The sequence below is a fragment of the Megalobrama amblycephala genome, linkage group LG4 (assembly GCF_018812025.1).
Source record: "Megalobrama amblycephala isolate DHTTF-2021 linkage group LG4, ASM1881202v1, whole genome shotgun sequence".
NCBI classification, from domain to species: Eukaryota; Metazoa; Chordata; class Actinopteri; order Cypriniformes; family Xenocyprididae; genus Megalobrama; species Megalobrama amblycephala.
In genome coordinates, this window is record NC_063047.1 from 22307829 (window position 1) to 22331568 (window position 23740).

The 23740-nt window shown below is 36.0% G+C and overlaps 1 protein-coding gene across 6 annotated transcripts; it reads left to right on the forward strand.

Moving 5' to 3' along the window:
• Positions 1 to 331: 331 nt before the first annotated feature.
• On the forward strand, positions 332 to 23488 carry rufy3 (RUN and FYVE domain containing 3). Of its 6 annotated transcripts, XM_048188347.1 has the most exons (19): positions 4728 to 5357; positions 8902 to 8961; positions 10927 to 11100; positions 11440 to 11557; positions 11651 to 11752; positions 11853 to 11976; positions 12133 to 12197; positions 12308 to 12373; positions 12464 to 12533; positions 13417 to 13509; positions 13719 to 13802; positions 13939 to 14106; positions 16711 to 16808; positions 19562 to 19681; positions 21592 to 21715; positions 21812 to 21888; positions 21982 to 22006; positions 22111 to 22188; positions 22683 to 23488. In XM_048188347.1, exons 1-19 carry the CDS (start codon positions 5180 to 5182, stop codon positions 22824 to 22826), a joined length of 1968 nt encoding a protein of 655 aa, XP_048044304.1. In that variant the 5' UTR covers positions 4728 to 5179; the 3' UTR covers positions 22827 to 23488. The 6 variants fall into 6 exon arrangements, with proteins under 6 accessions (XP_048044303.1, XP_048044306.1, XP_048044304.1 ...); XM_048188346.1 differs by lacking the exons at positions 4728 to 5357; positions 8902 to 8961 and adding an exon at positions 332 to 786; XM_048188348.1 differs by lacking the exon at positions 8902 to 8961 and having other exon boundaries at positions 4736 to 5357.
• Positions 23489 to 23740: the final 252 nt, after the last annotated feature.

The following is a 23740-nucleotide window of genomic DNA, read 5'->3' on the forward strand; positions in this document are numbered from 1 at the left end:
AATTCACATCATTTCATATTTACGTGCAATGCAGGGATTCCCCAACTTTTTTGTCAGCTGAACCTCTTTGCCCTACTTTATTTACTTGAAGTTTAAGTTAATAATTTAGGTCAACAATAATATTTAGTCAATAAAAATAATAGTAATTTTGGAATCAGATTACGTAATCCAGATTGCATGTAATCAGTTGCTACCCAGCACTGCACCTGCACACATACTTGGGCCTACAGTATACTGTTGTGAAGTTGTTTGTCCTCCCGCTATTTTAAGGTTGTACTGATGCTGCTGCTGTTCCTTTAAATGCTCGCACTCATCTGATCTTCTACGTCACACCATATGACCAACATTTTTTATTTCTTTATTTTTTGGCGGAGAATTTAGAAACAACACGGCTAAAAGGCGCCGAGTCGTAATGTATACCTATCCTGAAACAGTGTTGGATAAACATGAGTTTGCTTCACACAAGAGCTGAATGTGATGACGCATAGTGGTCACATGAATTTGAACTGAAGATGGCGGACCAGAGCTCAGGAGCATCGGAGCAGCACAGCACTGAAGTTTCCGAAACTTTAGTGTCGTCTAATGAATTTCTCAAACCCCACGTGAAGGACAGCGATGGACATACAGTCAACAGTCCAGAGGAGTCGCTTTCTCCGGCCTCGGTGATTTACTTTAAGGAGGCGCTAACTTATAACTCAAGTATACAGTTTACCAAGACTAGCTCTTCTCTTCCTGAACCAGTGCGCTATGAATTCCAGATTGAGAAGACTAACAAGAAAACAAGAAGTGAGTATATGATCGTCTGCATTATGTGTTTATTTAATAGGATGTGATGGTGTCTGCTTCTCTCGAACATGCAGCAGTATTTGACAGCCTAAGCCTTGTGTTTCAATGTCAACAGCAACACTGCACAATGACAGCCACTGCAGCGTTTATGCAAGCTTGCATTTTGTTGTTCAGTTTCAGACTCTTTTAGAATGGTCGTTTTTCTTGAATTTTCGACCTGTAATTCATCAGCAAAAAATAATACACCCATGTCACAAACTGTCATCAGCTCGCGTTGAAATAACAGCTATGGATGTAGATGAATATCCACAGTCTTAAAGGGACAGTTCACCCAAAAATGAAAATTTACTCACCCTCAACTTGTACCAAACCTATATGAATTTCTTTCTTCTGCTGAACACAAAAGAAGATATTTTAAAGAAAATGGGTAACCCAACAGTTGATAGACCCCATTGACTTACATAGTAATTATTATTTTTTTTTTCATACTATGGAAGGCAATGGGGTCCATCAATGGTTTGGTTATCCATGTACTTTAAAATATCTTTTGTGTTCAACAGAAGAAATAAATAAATACAGGTCTGGAACAACTTGAGGGTGAGTAAATGATGACAGAATTTTCATTTTTGGGTGAACTATCCCTTTAATGTCCAGTTCAGATAAACTCTTAATCTTTGAGGTCATGTTCACGATGAGGACTGATGCATTATGGGTTTAGTCTGGCGAGTGTGATTGTCAGATGGTTGTTTATTAATTGCTAGTGAGCTTCCTACCTTGGCAGCATTTTTGGGTTTCACACTGGAAACGGTTGGAATGTGCATGTGATACCCAAAACTGCTGTCTGTGTAAGCTGTCACTTGGTTTTCTGTGTTTTTAAACATTATTTTGCTGTGTAATAGTGACAATTTTGTGAACCATCTGATGTATGGTGTCCATTACACTGAACAGGTATTTTAAAGGCCATTTTTAATAATTCATGTTGTGGTTACATCCAAATCACCCATAATTATGTCCTTTTTATGTCATTGCCCACATCCAAATAAGCATGCTGCAAAAAGCAGTATGTCAACAGATTAGGGTATCTGAATCTGTGAAACAATATGCAGACAATTTTTAGATGGCGTAATGCACCTGCTGAGATTTTGTGTGCAAGTGTGCAACCTAGTGTGCAAGTGGGTCCTATTCTCACTATTAACAAACTATTAACTATGACTTTTGCTTCAATAAACTTCTAATTATTGCTTATTACAGTTTTTTACAGACGCTAGGACACATTTCTCAATACTTGGGTCACTTTTGCAAAACTCTTCACACAGTGAGCACAACAGAAGTCTATGTGGGCTAAACTGAGGATCAATTATCATTGCTTTGACACAAAATGCATTCAATGACTACATCTCTCAAATTTCATGAATTCTTTTCTCACTCAGACACAACAACTGCCAAAACTCCTTGTACGTACAGGCCAATTTGCACATGCTTACATACTGTTTTCAAAACTGTTAAACTTATGTTCAAAACAATAACATAATACAAAACTGAATAAGACAGCAATTTGCTACATTCCTACAGTAATATTTTAATAAAATATATTTTAAATCTTAAAATTAAATGCTATAAAAACAATTGAATTGTATCTGTATCAGTGGATGGTGTGTATACAAATTCTTGTATTTTGGAATTATAAAAAAATATAAAAATAAATAAACGACATAAAAAATTGACAAATTCTGCATCATGTCTGATTCATTCCAGTAACATATATTGCAGTGAATTATAAACAGAGATGTGTCCTTGTTTTACATAAGAAAACATTGTATAATGCTACATGTTGTTAGTGTTTTTCAGGTCATTGTTTTGTGGGTGACAAAGTGTGTTTGTCGGCTGTCAACCTTTGCTAGTGTTCTGAAAGAATAAGTTGATTTGAGACCTGAATACAGTGTTTTGGTAGTTGTAGTGCATTTTGAATGTGAAATGAACTGCTTTGCCAAGATGAAAGTTGGTTAGGAGAACTGTGTGAAGAGTTTTGCAAAAGTGACCTAAGTATTGAGAAATGTGTCCTAGCGTCTGTAAAAAACTGTAATAGTTAGTAAGGTAGTGGTTAAGTTTAGGTATTGGGTAGGAATCAGCATTAAGATATGCAGAATAAGGTATAAATATGTGCTTTATAATAAACAGCCAATATCCTAGTAATATGCGTGCTAATAAGCAACTAGTTAATAGTGAGAATTGGACCCTGAACTGAAGTGTTTACACAGTTTGCTATCCTATAAATCCACAAGAGCTGAATAGCTGTCACATTTGAGAAGATGAAAAATAGAAAATGCCAGGGTATTGTGAGACAGGAAGTTGTTATTTTTACGGTTAATATGTACTTGTTAACAACACCTAAGTAAATAATTTTCACAGGTTTTATTAGTACATCACAGGTCAAAAAACAGTGATTGAAGCAGAATTGCACAATGGAGAATGTCATGGTTATGCTATGCAAATGTGCTATTTGTAAAAGTGAAAATATTCTATTTTGGATGCATTGCAGTCACTTTGTTTTAATTTATGGCAACAAATTAAAAAAAAAATCAACTGGAAATTTCATCGCTTTATTCAGTTGCAGTGGACTGAAGTGCAGCTTTCTCTAAATGCATACATTTGAAGAAAGGAAAGATTGGAAATTATTCTTGTTTTGTGAAAGAAGTGAAAATGAAAACAAAATATATATTTTCTTTCTTTTGTGATTGCATGTTTCAGAGGGTTAAATCAGACTAATATATCCCACTGTCTCTTTGTTGTTTATTGCGTTGTGAATTAGCAATCCAGTTTTATGGTTCAGTATCTGTAATGATATATCTCACCAAGAACTGTATTACTGAATTATGTGACATTGCTCTTAATTATTTTTATTTACATGCCTAATTTTAGAGATACAACACTACCATAAAAATGTAGATTCTTTTTTTAAAAGATTTTTTATGCTCACCAGAGCTGCATTATGTTCAAAAACTGTAATATTGTGTAATATCATTACAATTTAAAATAACTGATTTTTAGTTGAATATATTTTAAAATGTAATTTATTCCTGTGATGGCAAAGCTGAATTTTCATCATCATTACTTCAGTCTTCAGTGTCACATGATCCTTCAGAAATCATTCTAATATGATGATTTGCTGCTCAAAACATTTCTTATCATTATCAATGTAAAACAGTTTCACTGCTTAATGTTTTTGTGGAAATTGTGAAACATTTTTTCAGGGGTCTTTTCATGAATAGAAAGTTAAAAAGAACAGTATTTATTCAAAATAGAATCTTCTGTAACATTATAAAAGTCTTTACTGTCACTGTCACTTTTGATTATTTTTTTTTGCATCCTTGCTGAATTAAAGTATTAATTTCTTCAAAATAATTAAAATAGTTAAAATTGAACGGTAGTGTATATCAGTGTACAACTTCTAATATTTAAACCCAATTTTACATGACTTTGCATATGAGGTTCTTTTTTTCAGAGGCGTTGATTTAAAAAAAAAAAAAAAAGGGCCTACCTCATCATATTACTTATACTTCTACAACACCACCCCAATTGATCAGTAAAAATAGTCAAGCGTTGAGTATCTGAAGAACTTTACCACCATGATTAGTTCATACACAGTTTAATTTTACACTAAGTGTCATCTTGCTCCTCTTAAACATGCTGTTCAGTAAACAGCAGCTTTATCAGCAATGTTCTGGTTCTCAATCAGTAGGGCTTCCATACTTCTCTTGTTTAGCATGTGGATCATTGGCAACAGCTCCACCCCCCCCCCCCACCCCCCGCCACATCTGACAGGCCTCTCGGGAACTGTGCCCCCTCCACCATCTGCTCACGTGACTCCCACAATCCTCCTCAGCATCACAGCAGCCATCTTGGTCAACACCCTCCCATTTGCAGCGCATGCAGCCAATCCGGTGAATGCGAGCAGCTGGGCTGTAAGGGAGGGAGGGAATGAGAGAGAGAGAGAGAGAAAGAGACATCTCTGATTGTAGCTCTGCTGAGGCTCATACAGCATCTCAATCCCCTGGCTGTGCTGAGCCAGAGAGCACTGAATCTTTATTCACACGGAGGATTTCAGCTGTCGCTGCTCATTCGCAAGACGAGGCCGTTGAGCCACAGAAGAATAGCATCCTTTCGGCCAAGTTTGGTGTGGACTGCTGGTGGATTTTTTTTTTTTCCTCTCTCTCTTCCTTCTCTGTTTTCTTTGTCTCTCTTGTTTTCCTACCTCCTTTGTGCTGGAGAAGACTCTTGCTTGGACTGGATTTTTAAAAATAAGTCATTATTTCTATTCCCTGCACCTGACTCTTTGCTGACGGCCGCCATTGTAAGTGTTGTTGTCGTCGCAGCAGCTATCAGCTGAGTCACCATGTCTGATCTGACGCCCCAGAGCGAGGCCCCCACCCCCACTACTGACAAGATCACACAGGCTGCCAGAGAGACCATCTACCTATGCAACTTCCGTGTGTCGGTGGATGGCGAATGGCTGTGCCTGCGTGAGCTCAACGATATCTCGCTCACGCCAGATCCCGAGCCGGCTCATGAAGGTAGGCGCGCACAGCATCACTAGGCCTCCGTTGCTCTTATCGTACTGGGCGGTGCTGGCCCAACCTTCCACCATCATGCTCTCAGCGTTCCCGCAGGCCTGCCTGGAAGTGTAGTTTTTATGGAGCGCAAGTGGTTGTGAAGGTTTGTGTCCCACTGAATGATTTCAATGAAGCTATTCATATGCTGTTTTGTAGTTAAATTGTCAAATTAAATTGTCACGTTGAACAAATTAAGTATGTGCATCACACAGTTGGGAAAATCCACCAGAATGAGAGTCCCTCCAATGAAATAATAAAAATAAATCCATTTTTGACAAACTGTAACTCTAGTTTAGACTATTAGTGTCCTTGATTGTAAGATATTTTTGGATTCTTGATCATTTAAAAAAAAAAAAACTATAAAGACCTGTTCACACCAAAAATGATGACTGTAGGGATAACTTTAAGGATAAATATATCAATGGATTGTAACATTCTGTTCTTAGAGCTTCTAAAGCTCTTAAAAGTCAGATTGATTCTGATTCTGTTAATGTTTTTTTTATTGTTCATCAGTTGGAAAATATATTTCTGAAAGTAATTAGAGTGATATTGTTCCTCTGTGTGGTTATCGATATATAACTGTGCTATGGACTTCCCTATTCTCATAAAATTAGAACGATTATATCATCCTTGGTGTGAACAGGCCTTAACAAATGACTTAATACAGTTTAAACCCCCCCCCCCCCCCCCCCCTCCCTTTTTTTGTTTTTAATAAAAATAAAAGGCATTTTACAAAATTGCTTACGTTTTGTTTTTATTTATTCACTTATGTAAAGAAAAAAATATAAGGCACTATATTGTTTTTTAGAATAGTGTTGACTTGTGGTCAGAGCTCACAATTGTTTTGCTAATCCAGTGCATTACTGGAGAGTCACGGCTTACTGTGCCAAAGGTTGAAAGAGGACATCAGGAAACGCAGTCATATGGACACAATACTGTTGCCTTGGAAACGGGCCTGAGATTCCTACTCAGTCAAATGTCTTGAAGGGATGTGATCAATCGGCAGTAGAGAGATATGACCAACCAGAATCCACATGTAAATAGCAACGGTTATCTCAGTCTAATGTGTTTTCTGTGCATTGGGCAAGGAGGAAGCAGGCATGTAGCAAAACAAGGAATAGAAAACATTGTCTGATAAGGTCTGTTTACACATTTGTCTAGTAGTTTGTTGGTTATACATTTCCAAGAATTGCATCACCTTTGCACTGCGTGACTTATTTGTCTCCTCACTATCACAATGCAATAAACATTACATTTTAAAGGATTAGTTCACTTTCAAATGAAATTTTCCTGATAATTTTCTCACCCCCATGTCATCCAATATTTTCATGTCTTTCTTTCTTCAGTTGAAAAGAAATGAAGGCTTTTGATGAAAACATTCCAGGATTATTCTCCTTATAGTGGACTTCAATGGCCTCCAAACGGTTGAAGGTAAAAATTACAGTTTCAGTGCAGCTTCAAAGGGCTTTAAACGATACCAGATGAGGAATAAGGGTCTTATCTAGCGGAAAAAATGTAAATGTATATGCTTTATATAAACAAATGATCGATTTTGGAAGTGCTTCTGTCAAAACCGCATTTCCGTATTCTTCAAAAAGTTTACGCTGTATGTCCTACGCTTTTTCTATTCTACTTGCGGAACGAACGCAGCGCCAGTTTAATTTTTTCCGTTAGTAGAAGTAGTAGCTTTTTGAAGAATACGGAAAGCAGAAGCACTTACAAAGGTGATCACTTGTTTATATAAAGCATATACATTTACATTTGTTTCGAAAATGACCGATGGTTTCGCTAGATAACACCCTTATTCCTCGTCTGGTATCGTTTAAAGCCCTTTGAAGCTGCAATGAAACTGTAATTTTGACCTTCAACCGTCTGGGCTCCATTGAAGTCCACTATAAGGAGAAAAATCCTGGAATGTTTTCATCAAAAACCTTAATTTCTTTTCGACTGAAGAAAGAAAGACATGAACATCTTGGATGACATTGGGGTGAGAAAATGATCAGGAAATTTTTATTTGAAAGTGAACTTAATTTCACATCAATTCCCAGATTCCAGAGCCAAATGAAGTCAAGACAGTATGTTTTCTCAGAGATTTCTCCAGTATTTTCTTCATAGGTGTTTTATAACAAATGTTCTCTTCAATTAAGCCATTGCAAATCAGTCAATATTGATTAGTTGCCATCTTCCCTTGGTCTGTTTCACTGCATGCAGATGTTCTTTGTAGTGTAGTTGATGTGCGCTGCCTCATTAAGTGTCATTTATGGTTTTAATTTCATTTTTGTTTTCTCCGCCCCCCCAATAGCTAAGCGACATAGAAGATCTTAAAGGGATATTTCACCCAAAATTAAATTTCTGTCATCATTTACTCACCCTCAAGTTGTTCCTAATCTGCATGACTTGCTTTATTCTGTGGAACATAAAAGAAGATATTTTGAAGAATGTTAGTTACCAGTTAGTTTTGCTTACCAATAACTTGCATTGTATAGCGAGAGAGAGAAGTTGCGTCCCAAATGACGCACTATACACTACACACTTATACACTATGTACTTGTGCACTATGCACTCATCCATGTAGTGCGTGAATTATATAAGGTTATTTTGTCATCTAACAACGGAGTCCGATCCTCCCTTCCCCTCCACTCCACTCCACTACGTATTTAAAGCTGCGACAGTTGAGTGCATGAAGTGTCCAACATTCCACACTTTGTTTTTTCCGTTAATTTAGTGCATCATCCGGGTATTTAAAGTGCACTTTTTCTTTTTGGAATTTTCTATGTGAACGCACTACTCACACTATTTATACTTAAAAACATCATAGAATAATGCATAAGTACGTGAATTGGGACGCACCTAGAGAAAACACAAGACAATTTCTCTAAATATCTTTAGATATTTAGTATAATGTTCCACAGAAGAAATGAAGTCACACAGGTTTGGAGTGACATGAAGGTGAATAAATTAATGACAGAATATTCTTTTTTTTTTTTTTTCTTCTTCTTTTTTTTTGAACTATACTTTTAAAGCTATAATGAATGAATGTACTCAACAAAAAATATATATTATTTCTAGTGCTGTGGATAAAGAGGAAATATTAAATTCTTTCCTGAGGCCTTCTGTCAAACAAATCGGTTTAGATTAGATGTCTTCCAGGACAAGAAGAGCATTATTTGAGCTCCTTTGTCTAGTGTAGTCAAATGACTTCATAGTAACTGTCTTCTGATCTAGAATTGCTGACACATTATAGTGGCTCTTAATGACATCAACACTCCAGTTGCTATAATTATTCTCTCTTATGGTGCTTCTGAATTTATTCACTAGGAACATTTTTTGCGCTAATGTATGACAGTGAGAAGAGAGTGAGCTTGGCTCTGTACATAAGAATCTACACCCAAATATACACCCAACATAATGTCTCTTGTTGTTGCTTTGGTTTACTCCCATGATGTGCATGATACAATCCTTTTCTGCTTTTTTTTTTTTCTTTTTTCCATTGCCTTTTGCAAAGACTCATGGGAGGATTTCACAGATTTGGTGGAGCAAATGCAAATGCTTGATGAGTTTAAAGGTGCGTATGGTGGCATCACTCTCCCCAGTCCACCTCATCCCCGCCTCGGGCACCATCCTAAAACCACAGCAGGCGCGGCCGCGCGGCCCTGTCTTTACTGAACCGGCCTCCCTGAACAGCATATTCGCACCACAGCTTCCAAAGCTTTACCTTCTTCGTGTTCTTTTGTTGTTTTCTTTATCTGTCTCTTTTTCAGTGTCTTATCTCCCTTCCTGTTTTTTTTGGTTTGATGTTTCCGTCAATAGCTTTGTGTCTGTGACTTTTGCTAGCTATCTTTTGTAGCTAGCAAAATATTTGGCTACCCATTTAGCTGGATTGCTCTTGTCTGGCCTGTTTTCTTTGGCTGCCTCACTGCCCCACCCCATTCTCTGGCTGATTTGATTTGTTTATCGCATGGTTTTACCAGCATTCATGCTATCAATGATCAATTTCTGGTTCTTCAGATTTAGAGTTTCTAAAAGACATTAAATGTTTATGTTTCAGAGACACACTACACTGTAGTGTGTGTAACCTTTGGCTTGAGTAGCTCTGGCTTGACTCACTTGTTCCTTTGTGACTGTGTGAAGCTACACCAAGAAGGTCTTTCATTCATACCTGTTGAAAGCTATCTTTTGGCTTTCGTGTTAATTTTCATGGCCTTGGACAGTCTTCATTTTTGCCTTTGCATTAGTGATTCAATACAATAATATCAAGGTCTTTGACATCTTAAAGGGATAGTTCACCCAAAAATGAAATTTCTGTCATCATTTACTCACCCTCAAGTTGTTCCAAACCTGTATACATTTCTTTGTTCTGCTGCACTTTCTTTCTTTCTTTCTTTCTTTCTTTCTTTCTTTCTTTCTTTCTTTCTTTCTTTCTTTCTTTCTTTCTTTCTTTCTTTCTTTCTTTCTTTCTTTCTTTCTTCCTTCCTTCCTTCCTTCCTTCCTTCCTTCCTTCCTTCCTTCCTTCCTTCCTTCCTTCCTTCCTTCCTTCCTTCCTTCCTTCCTTTCTTTCTTTCTTTCTTTCTTTCTTTCTTTCTTTCTTTCTTTCTTTCTTTCTTTCTTTCTTTCTTTCTTTCTTTCTTTCTTTCTTTCTTTCTTTCTTTCTTTCTTTCTTTCTTTCTTTCTTTCTTTCTTTCTTTCTTTCTTTCTTTCTTTCTTTCTTTCTTTCTTTCTTTCTTTCTTTCTTTCTTTCTTTCTTTCTTTCTTTCTTTCTTTCTTTCTTTCTTTCTTTCTTTCTTTCTTTCTTTCTTTCTTTCTTTCTTTCTTTCTTTCTTTCTTTCTTTCTTTCTTTCTTTCTTTCTTTCTTTCTTTCTTTCTTTCTTTCTCACTATGTAAATACACTGAGATGATGAGAAATTTGACTAAATGCCAAATGAGCTCATCTCGGCCCAATTATAAAGTCAACCCAAGAAAAACTCGGAAAGGAAAAAGGAAACACGTGTTTTTTTGTTTGTTTTTTTAATCAATCTTTCTCTTTCCTATTATTAAAAAAAAATGTCACTGCCTTTGGCTAACAGACATAGATTAAGAGTGTTGATGATGGAATGATTGCATTACTGTGGGTGTGTTTTGGATCAGACAGGGTGAGGCTTAAGAACTGAAACTCGAAATTGAATTTAGTAAAAATTTATTTACTGTAGTTTATGTAAGTTGTGATGCATTGTAAGGTTGGATTGAGATCGTCCTGAAAATAACAGCAAACAAAAAATAATCTGTTCTTTCCCTTTTATCTGAAAATTTGATGATTGTAAAGTTGGAATGAATTCAGTCCGCATCTGATGCATTTCAAATTGCATCAACCAGAATTTCTTAATTTTTTATTTTTTTGCCAGGTTTAGAGGAAACCATGTAGTTGCAGTCAATGGAAAGCTCTCTAATTCAAACTCTCATATACTGTTCATATCAAGTTACATACTGTGTGTAGGAGAAGTCACAGTTAGAGAATTATATCTAACATAAAGCTTGAATTTCTGTTTTACTTCAGATCCCAAGGACCCCATTGCCATCGAGAGGCTTAATCTGATGAACATGGCCAAGCTAAGCATCAAGGGCTTGATCGAGTCTGCACTGAACCTGGGCCGCACGCTGGACTCAGACTATGCCCCATTGCAGCAGTTTTTTGTTGTCATGGAGCACTGCCTGAAACACGGACTTAAAAGTAAGCGGAAAAAATCCCAACCACAATTCCACTTTCCACAGTGTAATCTCTGGTCATCATTTGTGTCTTTTACGCAATAATAACACGATCATCTGTTCATTAATTTTGACAATTACTGATTGCACAGTACTTTGGTGTGTAGCGTATACAATTTGTAATCCTTTAAGTACAGTATGTTTTGTTTTGTAATGCTTAACCTTGACAGTTATTGTGCAACTTCACAGTGGTTGGGACATTTAATGTATGGTACAGTGAAACCAAGTCTTTAGCAGGTTTATTTCTTTGTCTCAGTCTGTCTCCAGGTTGTTGTTTTTTTTAAAGATATCCTATTTTTTTTAGGTAAGAAGACATTCCTTGGTCAAAATAAGTCTTTTTGGGGTCCTCTGGAGCTTGTAGAAAAGCTGACTCCAGAGGCTGGTGAGATCACAGCCAGTGTCAAAGACCTTCCTGGGCTCAAGTAAGGAAACGTCTTCAACCTGAACGTGGTAATTTATTTTTTTTTTTTTACGCATGCTGTGTTTTGAAATCTGAAGTTGTTGTTTTATCTCAGAACCCCATTAGGAAGAGGCAGAGCATGGCTTCGTCTGGCCTTGATGCAGAAGAAGCTCTCAGATTACATGAAGACTATCATCAACCGAAAAGACCTGCTCAGGTACAGTTCCTGCTTTTGATTTTTAATATAAAACCTGTAATTGTGGTCTTGCAATCCAGTTTTGTAAACATCTTATATTTGCTGATGTTGTTTTCCTCAGTGAATTCTATGAGCCCAACGCTCTTATGATGGAAGAGGAAGGAGCTGTGATCGCTGGGCTTTTGGTGGGCCTGAATGTCATTGATGCTAACTTGTGTATGAAGGGAGAAGATTTAGACTCACAGGTTAGTTACTTTTTACTGAACATGAGCAATGGAGGACAACAGATGAAGGAACAAAGCATTATCTTTGTCCTCTTAATGTTATTCTCCAAAGTGTGCTTGCCAAAAATTGAATTTATTTTTTGCAGGGTAATAAGATCTCATTTACTCTGTTTATAGGTTGGAGTCATAGATTTTTCCATGTATCTGAAAGATGGTGCGCACAGTAGCAAAAGCACAGAGGGGTAAGTCTATGTTTAACTTCTTTAATTGAAGCTAGTTGTTTTAGGCTGACAGCTTTTGGACTTCTTGAGAAAAGATCAGTGCTTACTCTAAAGCTGCTCTTTGGTTGCAGCGATGGACAGATTACAGCTATTCTTGACCAGAAGAATTACGTGGAGGAACTGAACAGACATTTAAGGTGCAGTCACTTTACCCAACATAGACCTTGTGGGTTGTGTTTGTAAGCATTAGCAATCTCACATTGTCACTCTAAATTCCCCTTTCCCAGTGCATCAGTGAATAATCTGCAAGCCAAAGTGGATGCGCTGGAAAAGTCCAACACAAAACTTACAGAGGAGGTGGGTTTCAATTTATAAACTAACTTTAGAAATTACTGAAGTTGTGGGAAATACATGACTGATAATGAATTAAATGAAACAGAACTGAATTCAAACGTTTCTCTAAAAGAAGTTTATTATGCTTACCAAGGCTGCATTTATTTGATCAAAAACAGTAAAAACAATAATATTGCTAAATATGAACTATTACAAAATATGAAATGACTGTTTTAAATGTAATTTATTCCTGTGATGGCAAAGCTGAATTTTCAGCATCATTACTCCAGTCTTCAGTGTCACATGATCCTTCAGAAATCATTCTAATGTGATGATTTGCTGCTCAAGAATTTTTTCTTGAAAACAGTTATAAAACGTAATAGTTTTGTGGAAACTGGTACATCTTTCAGGATGTTTTGATGAATAGAAAGTTCAAACGAACAGTATTTATTTGAAATGTAGGTAACACTTTACAATAAGGTTCATAAGTTAAACATTAGTTAATGTATTAACTAATATGAACTAACCATGAGCAATACATTTGTTATTCTATTTACTAATCTTCGTTAATGTTAGTTAATGAAAATACAGTTGTTCATTGTTTGTTCATGTTAGTTCACAGTGCATTAACTAATGTTAACAAGATTTTAATAATGTATTAGTAAATGTTGAAATTAACATTAACAAAGCTTAATAAATGCTGTAGAAGTTCAGTTCATTATTAGTTCATGTTAACTAATGTAGTTAACTAATGAACCCTAAAGTGTTACCAAAATGGAAATCTTTTGTGACTATAAATGTTTACTATCACTTTTTTTTTTTTTTTTTTACCAATTGTCTTTTCTGAATATATGTATTCATTTCTTTCCAAAAAAATATAATAAAATAAAATGTTCTTGTTATTTAGCTTGCTGTTGCAAACAACAGGATTATCACTCTGCAGGAGGAACTGGAAAGAGTGAAGGAGGAAAGTCCTTACTTAGTGGAGTCTAGTCGCAAGGTAAACAACATTGTGTTGAACCCACAGCAATATCATTGAAGTACTAACTGTTAACAATCATTCAATCAAACATCAATGATTGACTGCATGTTACTCATTATTTAAAAGTAAATCTGAAACTTACTGAGTTCACAGTCTGCAGTCATAACACACTGTTTTGGTTGTGGCTTGCTCTGTGGTCTGATATTTGACCTCTGTTCCTCCTGAAGGGAACAAGGGCAGATGGTACTGCAAACGGTCAAGTGCTTGGAGAAACTCGCAAACAGCTCAAAGAGGAAACTCAGCTCAGACTGGTGAGTAAAAAATTAATGCCTGTGTGTGTATTACTCTCTTCATCTTCAAATTCATCTCTGATGTGGCGTCTTCAAAGAATCGAGTCAGAGTTCTTTCGAGGAGAAGTCTTTAGAACCTCTCTCTGTGTGTGTGTAGGATGTGGAGAAGGAGCTGGAGGTGCAAATAGGGATGAAGCAGGAGATGGAGTTGTCCATGAAGATGCTAGAGAAGGACATCTGTGAAAAACATGATGCTTTGGTGGAGCTCAGACACCAATTAGATGACCTGCGTACACTCAACCATGAGCTCTCTGTTAAGTCACAGGTATGAGAGACACATTTTTATTCACAGGTTTAACACAGGAGCTGCTTCTCAAGTCTAAGCAAAACATGCTCCCTTTTTATTTATTTATATAGACAGACATACAAAAGCAATGTGTAAGCAGCACCTATTTATTTTCATTCCCATAATAAAGGGTTAGTTCACCCAAAAATGAAAATTCTGCCATTAATTACTCACCCTCATGCTGTTCCACACCCGTAAGACCTTTGTTCATCTTCAGAACACAAATTAAGATATTTTTGATGAAATCCGAGAGGTATATGACTCGTCAATAGACAGCAAAATACCACTTTAAAGGTCCAGAAAGGTAGACATTGTTAAAAAAGTAGACATTCAACCTTAATGTTATAAAGCGATGAGAATACTTTTGTGCGCAAAAACAAAACAAAAATAACAACTTTATTTAACAATTTTTCCTCTTCCCTGTTAGTCTGTTATGCAGTTGGCACAGTGAACGCATCGCAGAGCTTCTGTGTTTATGTCCGAACGCAGGCTCAGTATTGGCCAAGGCTGTGTTTACGTGAACACCACGACGCATGCATGTAATGCTTACGCAGGAGCCGGCCAATAATGAGTCGACAAGTCATATACCTCTCGGATTTCATCAAAAATATCTTAATTTGTGTTCTGAAGATGAACAAAGGTCTTACGGGTGTGGAACAACATGAGGGTAATTAATACCGAATTTTCATTTTTGGGTGAACTAACCCTTTAACAGGTTACTCTATGGTGGAGTGACAACAAAGTGATTTGATTTGACACTGCCAATTTAAAAAAGAAAATAGACATATGGTTCAGAGTCACAGTGTGTTGAACTTGGCAGAATACTTTTTAAAATGTACTACTGTAAACTAAATATTTTTTTTTTACAGACTTTTTATGAATCAAAATAAAATAATGGGGTAAACTAACATTGTTTAAAAATGCAGGACTTTCTGTTCATTTGTGAGAATCCTGCTGCTGCTTCAAGTGGCTTTTATGTGCGGAATTGTTAGTAAGATTATAAACGTTACAACTGCATTGGTATCAATTTCATCTACACTGCGTTCCAAATTATTATGCAATTGACATATCAGTAAGATTTCAGTACAATAAACATTTAGATTTTAGTTTTTCTAAGAAAATGTTTGTTTATTTATCCATGTCTTTTTAGAGAACTGGTATCAATCTCAGACAAAATAATTTGCCAGATCTATGGAAACCCTACTTAGAGGTTGTTCCACATTATTAAGCAAATCACAGTTCTCATGCAATATGGGGAGGAAGAAAGATCTTTCTGAAGATGAAAAGCATGAAATGGTGCAATGTTGTGCAAAAGGCATGAAAACAACTAATATTGTGTGAAACTGAATGGAGATTATCAAATTATCATAAGATTTGTGAGTGATTTAGAGCACAGCAGAACTCGGTCAGATAAAGGCTTATTAATGAAAGTTCCTGTCAAAAAAATGTATTGTATTATAAGGGCAGCTATAGAAAAAAGCCAGTGTTGAGCAGCAAACGGGTATTTGAAGCTGCTGGTGTCTCTGGAGTCTTGAGAACCTCACCATGCAGGCTGGCAGTTGTGTGTAAAGATGCATTTTAGACACCACTACCAAACCTAACAAAGAGAAACATTTACAGTGGGTGTAGAAATACATTTTACAACAGTTTTATTGCTGTCATGTTTTTTTGCAGCATGGGATAGTGAATAGTGCTATCCTCGTTTTTATACCATAGCTGAAAATGGCCAGTTATGAACTCCACATATCTTGCAAAAGTCACCCTCCATCTCACTTCCCAATATTCCAGCCCAAATCATCACCCACCAGCTCCTTGCTGACGTCGCAGTCTTGTTGGAACGTGGTGGCCATTCACCAACCATCCAGAAATCCATCCATTTAGACCATCCATTGTAGTACGGCATTAGTCAATGAATAAAACTATTTAAAAATTAGTCTTCATGTATTTCTACACCCACTGTAAATGTTGCTCTTTGTGAGGTTTAGTTTGGAGTGGCTGAAATGCATCTTTATGCACAACTGCCAGCCTGCATGGAGAGATCCTGAGACTCCAGAGGCACCAGCAGCTTCAAATACCCGTTTACTGCTCAACAATTAATGTTTTTGACAGGAACTTTCCTCAATAAGCCTTTATCTGACCGAGTTCTGCTGTGCTCTAAATCACTCTCAAATCTTATTATAATTCGATAATCTCCATTCAGTTTTCACACAGTATTAGTTGTTTTCATGCCTTTTGCACAACATTGAACCATTTCATGCTTTTCATCTTCAGAAAGATCTTTCTTCCTCCCCATATTGCATGAGAACTGTGACTTGCTTAATAATGTGGAACGACCTCTAAGTAGGGTTTCCATAGATCTGGGAAATAATTTTGATAGATTGATACCAGTTATCTAAAAAGACATGGATAAATAAACAAACAAACATTTTCTTAGAGAAACTAAAATCTGAATGTTTATTGTACAGAAATCTTACTGATTTGTCTCTTGCATAATAATTTGGAAAGCAGTGTAGTGTAGCAAAACTGCATTTATTTTGGATGCAGCATGTTATTGGTGTGTGTTTGTGTGTGTCTGGCCTGTAGAGCTCAGAGACCAGTGCAAAACAGAAGAGTGACATCATCAGCCGCTTGGATGAGAAAACAAACCAGATGGGGAGCATTATTAAACAGCTGGAGAGCAGGTGAGAGTCTAAGTACATCAGCACAGCATTTACACCTGACATGGATACTATAAAACAAAGTCGGAGAGCACTAGTGAAAATGCATCTTGTTTATAAAATCTGATTTAATATACCCTTTTTCATTACTAATTTTATTATTAGCATCATAATTCTAGTGCTAAGTTAAATTGCAGAGGAAAAACATCTGACTATCTGTACAAAGTCAAATGATTAATGTCACAATTTGTATTTGATCCGTGAACCAAAAATAGCCTTTAATATTTATGTGCTGTATATATTTATTAATTAACATTAACCTACATAATGCTATAATGTATATAGTTAATAATATTAATTTAAAGTTAAAGGGTTAGTTCACCCAAAAATGAAAATTCTGTCATTTATTACTCACCCTCATGTCGTTCCACACCTCTAAGACCTTCGTTCATCTTAGGAACACAAATTGAGATATTTTTGATTCAATCCGATGGCTCAGCGAGGCCTGAATAGACAGCAATGGTACTTCCTCTCTCAAGATCCATAAAGGTACTAAAAACATGTTTAAATCAGTTTATGTGAGTACAGTGGTTCAATATTAATATTATAAAGCGACAAGAATATTTTTTGTGCGCCAAAAAAAAAACAAAATAATGACTTTTTAACAATATCTAGTTATGGCCGATTTCAAAACACTGCTTCATGAAGCTTCGGAGCTTTACGAATCAAATCAGTGGTTCAGAGCGCCAAAGTCACATGATTTCAACAGTTTGGCAGATTGATATGTGATCTGAATCACTGATTTGACTCAAAAGGTTCATAACGCTCTGAAGCAGTGTTTTGAAATCGACCATCACTAGATATTGTTAAAAAGTCGTTATTTTGTTTTTTGGCGCACAAAAATATTCTCGTCGCTTTATAATATTAAGGTAGAACCACTGTACTCACATGAACTGATTTAAATATGTTTTTAGTACATTAATGGATCTTGAGAGAGGAAGTGTCATTGCTGTCTCTGCAGGCCTCGCTGAGCCATCGGATTGAATCAAAAATATCTTAATTTGCGATCCGAAGATGAACGAAGGTCTTACAGGTGTGAAACTACATGAGAGTGAGTAATAAATGACAGAATTTTCATTTTTGTGTGAACTAACCCTTAAACACATTGAACCTTATTGTAAAGCGTTACCAATTTTTATAGCAAATGAGAAATTAGATTTTAAATCATAGATTTTCAATGTGGACTTTTGGATTCCACTATTTATAACAATAATTTTTCAAAGATGTATTGTTCAGGGTGGACAGATTTCCTCTGATTGAGAAACAAGAATGATCATGACAGAGAGAAAGTGCGAATTTAATATATACAGAGCACAAATCAGGGCACTAATAAGACAAGTCCACTCTTTCCTGTTTCAATTCTTAGAGAAACATTGCTGCCTCCCACAGGTCATCAACAGTCTGTTTCTACAATAACTTCTGCTCTCTGTCTCTGTGTTCTCTTAATCCCTTCTTCTCTTTTACCTGTTCATTTGACATTTGCTGCATGCTCATTCTCTTGTGTTTCTACTCATTTTTCCTGAGCAGTGAGAACGACATGGCTAAACAGGCACGAAGCTTGAACACAGCTGCTGGAAAACTCCTTCAGAGGCAGCAATAAAATGATCGCAAACAACGGATAGTTTCCAAAAAAAGCTTAAATTAAAGAAAAAAAAAATCTGATCTTCAGTTTGATTTCGCATAACATAGATGACTAGGGTATTTATTTTATTACTGGGTTTCAGATCCATTGCCGTTATTTTGTCTTGAAACCGGACTGAAAACTACAGTTCTTGCTTCTGTGTCACCCCTCATTTTTCAATATTGTACGCCTGATCCAGTGCTCCTGTCTCTAGTCTCCCTCTGTATGTTTTAACCGAAGTAAAATGCAGCTGTTTTGGCCAATCTTTGATCAAAGATGGCAAACGTACATTTTAAGTAATGGAAATGCATCTCTCTTATATCTCTACTTCTCAATACAAAAAAGATAGCAGGATACTTCTCAAAGTTGGTGCATTATAAAAACCATAAAACACTTCAGTCCAGCACGGGGAAACATTCCTAACAAAAAACGTACAATCGTTTTATACTCTATGTGATAGTATGCAACACCATATTATTCGGTTAATTTCGGTTAATCTCTCAAAAATCTTGGACCTGAATATTTTACCAACTTGCTTAAGTTTGATGATGTTGAGTGCTTTGATGGATGCCCAAGCAAGACAAATGAACTGAATATGTTTTTTCAGGCATATTCAGGAGGTTATGTTAGCTTTTTTTTGCAAGAAATGATGTTGAGTGCAAGATTGCGTGCCTGAATTATTTTACAGCTTATTGTAAACTTAATTGAAATCTGAATTTGATGGAGTGGTAGCTGATGCCAAATGTCAAAGCTTTAGAAAGATGTTTGTGACACCAAGCTTTACAGATTCTGCAAAATGTCTGGATGATGAAATCCTCTAAATTGTGAACGGACTGAAGTGTATGTAGACATAATATAGATGTGAACTGTAGGACAAATATAGCTTAATAAAAAAAATCAGACACTTTTCAGACTACTTTGCCTTCTTGAGTATTTACAGTTTCTGCTCTAGTCACCTTTCCTCCTGTCCTCTATAGTTGTCCTCTAAGTTCCTCCCTCAGTTCTTTCTTATGCTTTTATCATCTTCATTTTCCATGGCTTTTAGTTGAGTTAAGTTTTCATTTCACCTCATTAAGTTAATGTGGCCCAAATTCAGATGTAAGAAGGCAGAACGAGAGCGAGACCTGGCGGATGAGGCCAATCGACTCTTCAAACAGGAGTTTGGGGACAAGATTGAGAGTCTGCAGCAAGAGGTGGAGCAGTTACGACGGCAGAGGTACTGAGATTTACTGTTGTGATGTTACAAATATAGTGGTCAACCGATATGTTTTGTTTCAGTGTCTAATATCTAGAAAGCAAAAGATCTGGTTTGTTTTTAGTTGATTCATTAAGCATCATGAACTAACTTATTCATCCAGGTTAATGGTAATTTCTACATACACATTACTGTTTAGGGTTAGTCAGATTCAAAAATATTAAGCAACACAACTGTTTTCAACATTGATAATAATAAGAAATGTTACTTGAGGACCAAATCAGCATATAATGATTTGTGAAGGATCATGTGATGCTGAAAATTCATCTTTGCATCACAGGGATAAATTACATTTTAAAATATACTAAAATAGAAAACAGTTATTTTAATTTGTAATAATCTTTTACAATATTACTGTTTTTACTGTATTCCTGATCAAATAAATGCAAAAGTATTGTTAATTTATTGTTAAATCAAATATAAATTTAATTACAAATATAAATATACATTTTATTGTTATCATTATTTAATGGTACCTGATGGATTAACTAATTGGTAACGAATTGATACATACATTTTAACAGTTTAATTATAACAAATGAGATTAATATAAATTGATGGAAATAAATTTATATACAGTCTAAACTAAACAATTAAACATTAAGCAATTTGTCACTGATCTTATCATAGGTCTTTATCATTGCTTTCCTGAACCCTGACTGTAGAAATAGTATGATTCTATCAAATGATTGCACAGCCACGGCTAAAGTGCATATTATAATCACCGTCTCACGAAAATGTGTTATATTAAATTCCGAATACTAATCTGACTTCACCACTGACAACTCGAACAACCTCCAGTTGTCGATATAAAATAATACAATACTACAGTACAGTATTACTACTAGGGCTGGGCGATATATCGCATGTGATTGTCACGCGCATTTCGTCAGTAAAGCCGGTTCCCTGATTACCGCTAAATCGCCATCACCTGCTTTCAAATGTTGTGGCATTTAATAGACAGAAGAACCGTAGATGACTGACAAGCCACGCAATATCGCGTTCATTATCGAAGGCGATTCATCTGCGATATGAACGCGATATTGCGTAGCTTGTCAGTGATCTACGGCTCTGTCTATTAAATGCCGCTTCATTTGAAAGCAGGTGATGGCGATTTAGTGGTAATCAGGGAACCGGCTTTACTGACGAAATGCGCGTGACAATCGCATGCGATATATCGCCCAGCCCTACTCACTACAGTACCTTCGGGGTAATTCCCGTCCTGAATATAATTCAATATAATACTTCAGTATCTTGAGGTAATTTCCTTCACGAATACTTCTAATACATTTCCAATACTTCAAGGTAATTCCCCTCCCGAAGTAAGGTGACGGCGTCCCGTCAAGAAGCTACTATCACTACCTCAATCACACATGAGCACACAGGTCTTTAGCATCTATACACTCTCACCTTCCTTCTCAGGTGTACGCTGGTCCGACACAGGATCATTAATACTAACTCTGAGTAGTACAGCCTCACCCCGAGGGCGACTCTATGGTCTTCCAACACTATCACTGTCTCTGCTGTGGTAGAATCTTTAGTACTTCTATTCCTTAGCTGCGCAGCATATACACAACCTGACAGTTTTATTTTTATTCACTGGTCACAACAACTGAGTGAGTCTCACTGACTCAGAAAGATACATGCACATTTAACTCTTACAGATGATTAAAAATTAATGTCTTCTTCACTGTGATTTGTTCTGGTGATTGGTTTGTAATGATCTAAGCTAATCATATGACTTTTTGGGTAAGTATCTTTGACCTGAGCCACCTTAGTTTCTGTACATTTCATGTTGAAAATCCTACTTCTGAGTCCATTATATAAAATATTTCTATCACAATTAAGCCCTTATCTATCTTGTGTGATAGATGGCTTTTGGAACAAGAGCTCAAGAAATGGAGAGAGCATCCTGGAGGCCACACTCCTGAAGTTCTCTTAGGAAAAACGCCTCCGCAGAGAGACATGAGGCAGCACGGGGAAGACATTAAAAAGGTGAGACCTGCTTTCTACCTATAGTGCCATTCAGTTGCTTTCTCTTTATGTAGAGTGTGCTGTTCCCTAAAATTCAGTCTTTTTGTTTTTCTATAGGAGTTAGAGTCTGTCAAAAAAGAAAATTCTACATTACGTACTGCACTTGAGGACAAGTCAAGTCTAAGTTCCAGTTTGTAAGTCTGTCTTAAATGCTGAACCAGTTGCATAAAACTGTAATTATCTACTTCAGTGTTATCAAAATTGAACTAAAACTGACTTTCTCTCAGGACACTTTCACAAGAAGATGAACAGGTACATTTGATCAGTAATTTTTCTATTACTTTTTTTTTTTTATCTGAGCTGTTCCCTTCAATAATTTCTTATTTTTATATTCATGAATTTCTCTTATTTGATAGGACCAGTCTCTTTGTAAAGATGCTGACCTTTCCATCTGCCCAATGTGTGAAAATCAAGACTCCTTGACTACACCCAAGGTACCAAAGCAAAGCAATTCTGTTCTCATTAAGCAGATCATTACTTTTTTATAGCACTTCATTATTAAACTACGCTACCATTCAAAACTTTTTGGTCAGTACATTTTGTTTTAACAAATTAATACTTATATTCAGCAAGGACACATTAAATTGATCAAAAGTGACAGAAAAGACATTTGTCATGCTACATAAGATTTCTCTTATAAATGCTGTTCTTTCAAACTTATTAATCAAAGAATACTGAAAAAATAATAAGGGTGTAATTACTTCTAAAAATTCAGCTTTACCATCACAGGAATAACTTACATTTTAAAATATATTATATTTCACAATATTAGTTTTTACTCTATTTTTGATCGAATAAATAACATTACATTACATTTCACATACTTATGAATGGTACTGTACTGTTTTTCCTCAGTGACTAAAGCATCAGAACTATGGAATAGAACTGTTTTACAAGTGCATTAGAGGTGTCTTTTTAACCATTTCAGAGGCAATGCAAGAACTGCAGTGGCGTGTTCTGTGAAAACTGCATGGCTAATGAACTCCCTCTGCCCTCCTCCATCAACCCTGAACATGTGTGTGACATCTGCTACTCACAGTTACTGCAGCAGTACGGGTCCTCCCCATCCTGAGGCACATCTCTAAGCACAGACTGTCCTGTCAGTAGCTTTAACGGTTTATCAACGTAAATGGTGCTGTACAAAAATTGCATATCGTATCCTGGATCATCAATCAGTATCGGGCATCTCAATTATACAACATATTTTTTCTTTTCTTTTTTTTTTGCATACAACATTTGCCAAAAAGGGATTATTTTTACAAGCTCTTTGTGGGAAATGCTTTAAGAACGATTGTTTCATGATTTCATATAATTATTGAGGATGAGTGAAGCTGTCCACCAAGTGGATTTATGCAGTTATTGTACTTGAATTGTCTTTGTCATACAATAACATAATATTGATATCTTAATAAAAAAAATAAAAAAAAATGAATTAGGAGATGATCGATTGTAAACAAGATAGTATTTTCAGCTTTTTCAAAACTACAATATGCACTGAACAAAGGACATACATTAACATTTTAAACGCTTGAGTCCAACATTTGTAAGTTGTGCAAAAATAGATACAGTTCAGACAAAACAGCATATTATGGAACTTGTCACAGAGAAGATTGTAATTACACTACATTAAAATGTTATGAAATGATGTAAAGAGAGAAAAGGTAGTTTTTTTGCCTGCCATATGATGTATTTTATTCTTATTAGCTAAACAATAAAAGTGTATTATAATGTGGATTCTTCAGTCTAAACCAATTTTATACATGATCAGTATATAAATGCATGAACATACATTTATGGCAGAATTAAAGGTTGGTGGAATGGCTTGGTATGCCTGGGATAAACAGCATACTTATATCTCTATTGGAAGTGCATGAAGGGTTTCACGAAGTCACAAGTACAGCAACGGAACAGGTACTTTTTAAAAAACATTGGACACTTTCACTACACATGATTAATCTGTGTTAACATTGCTTCCATCTGAAATGT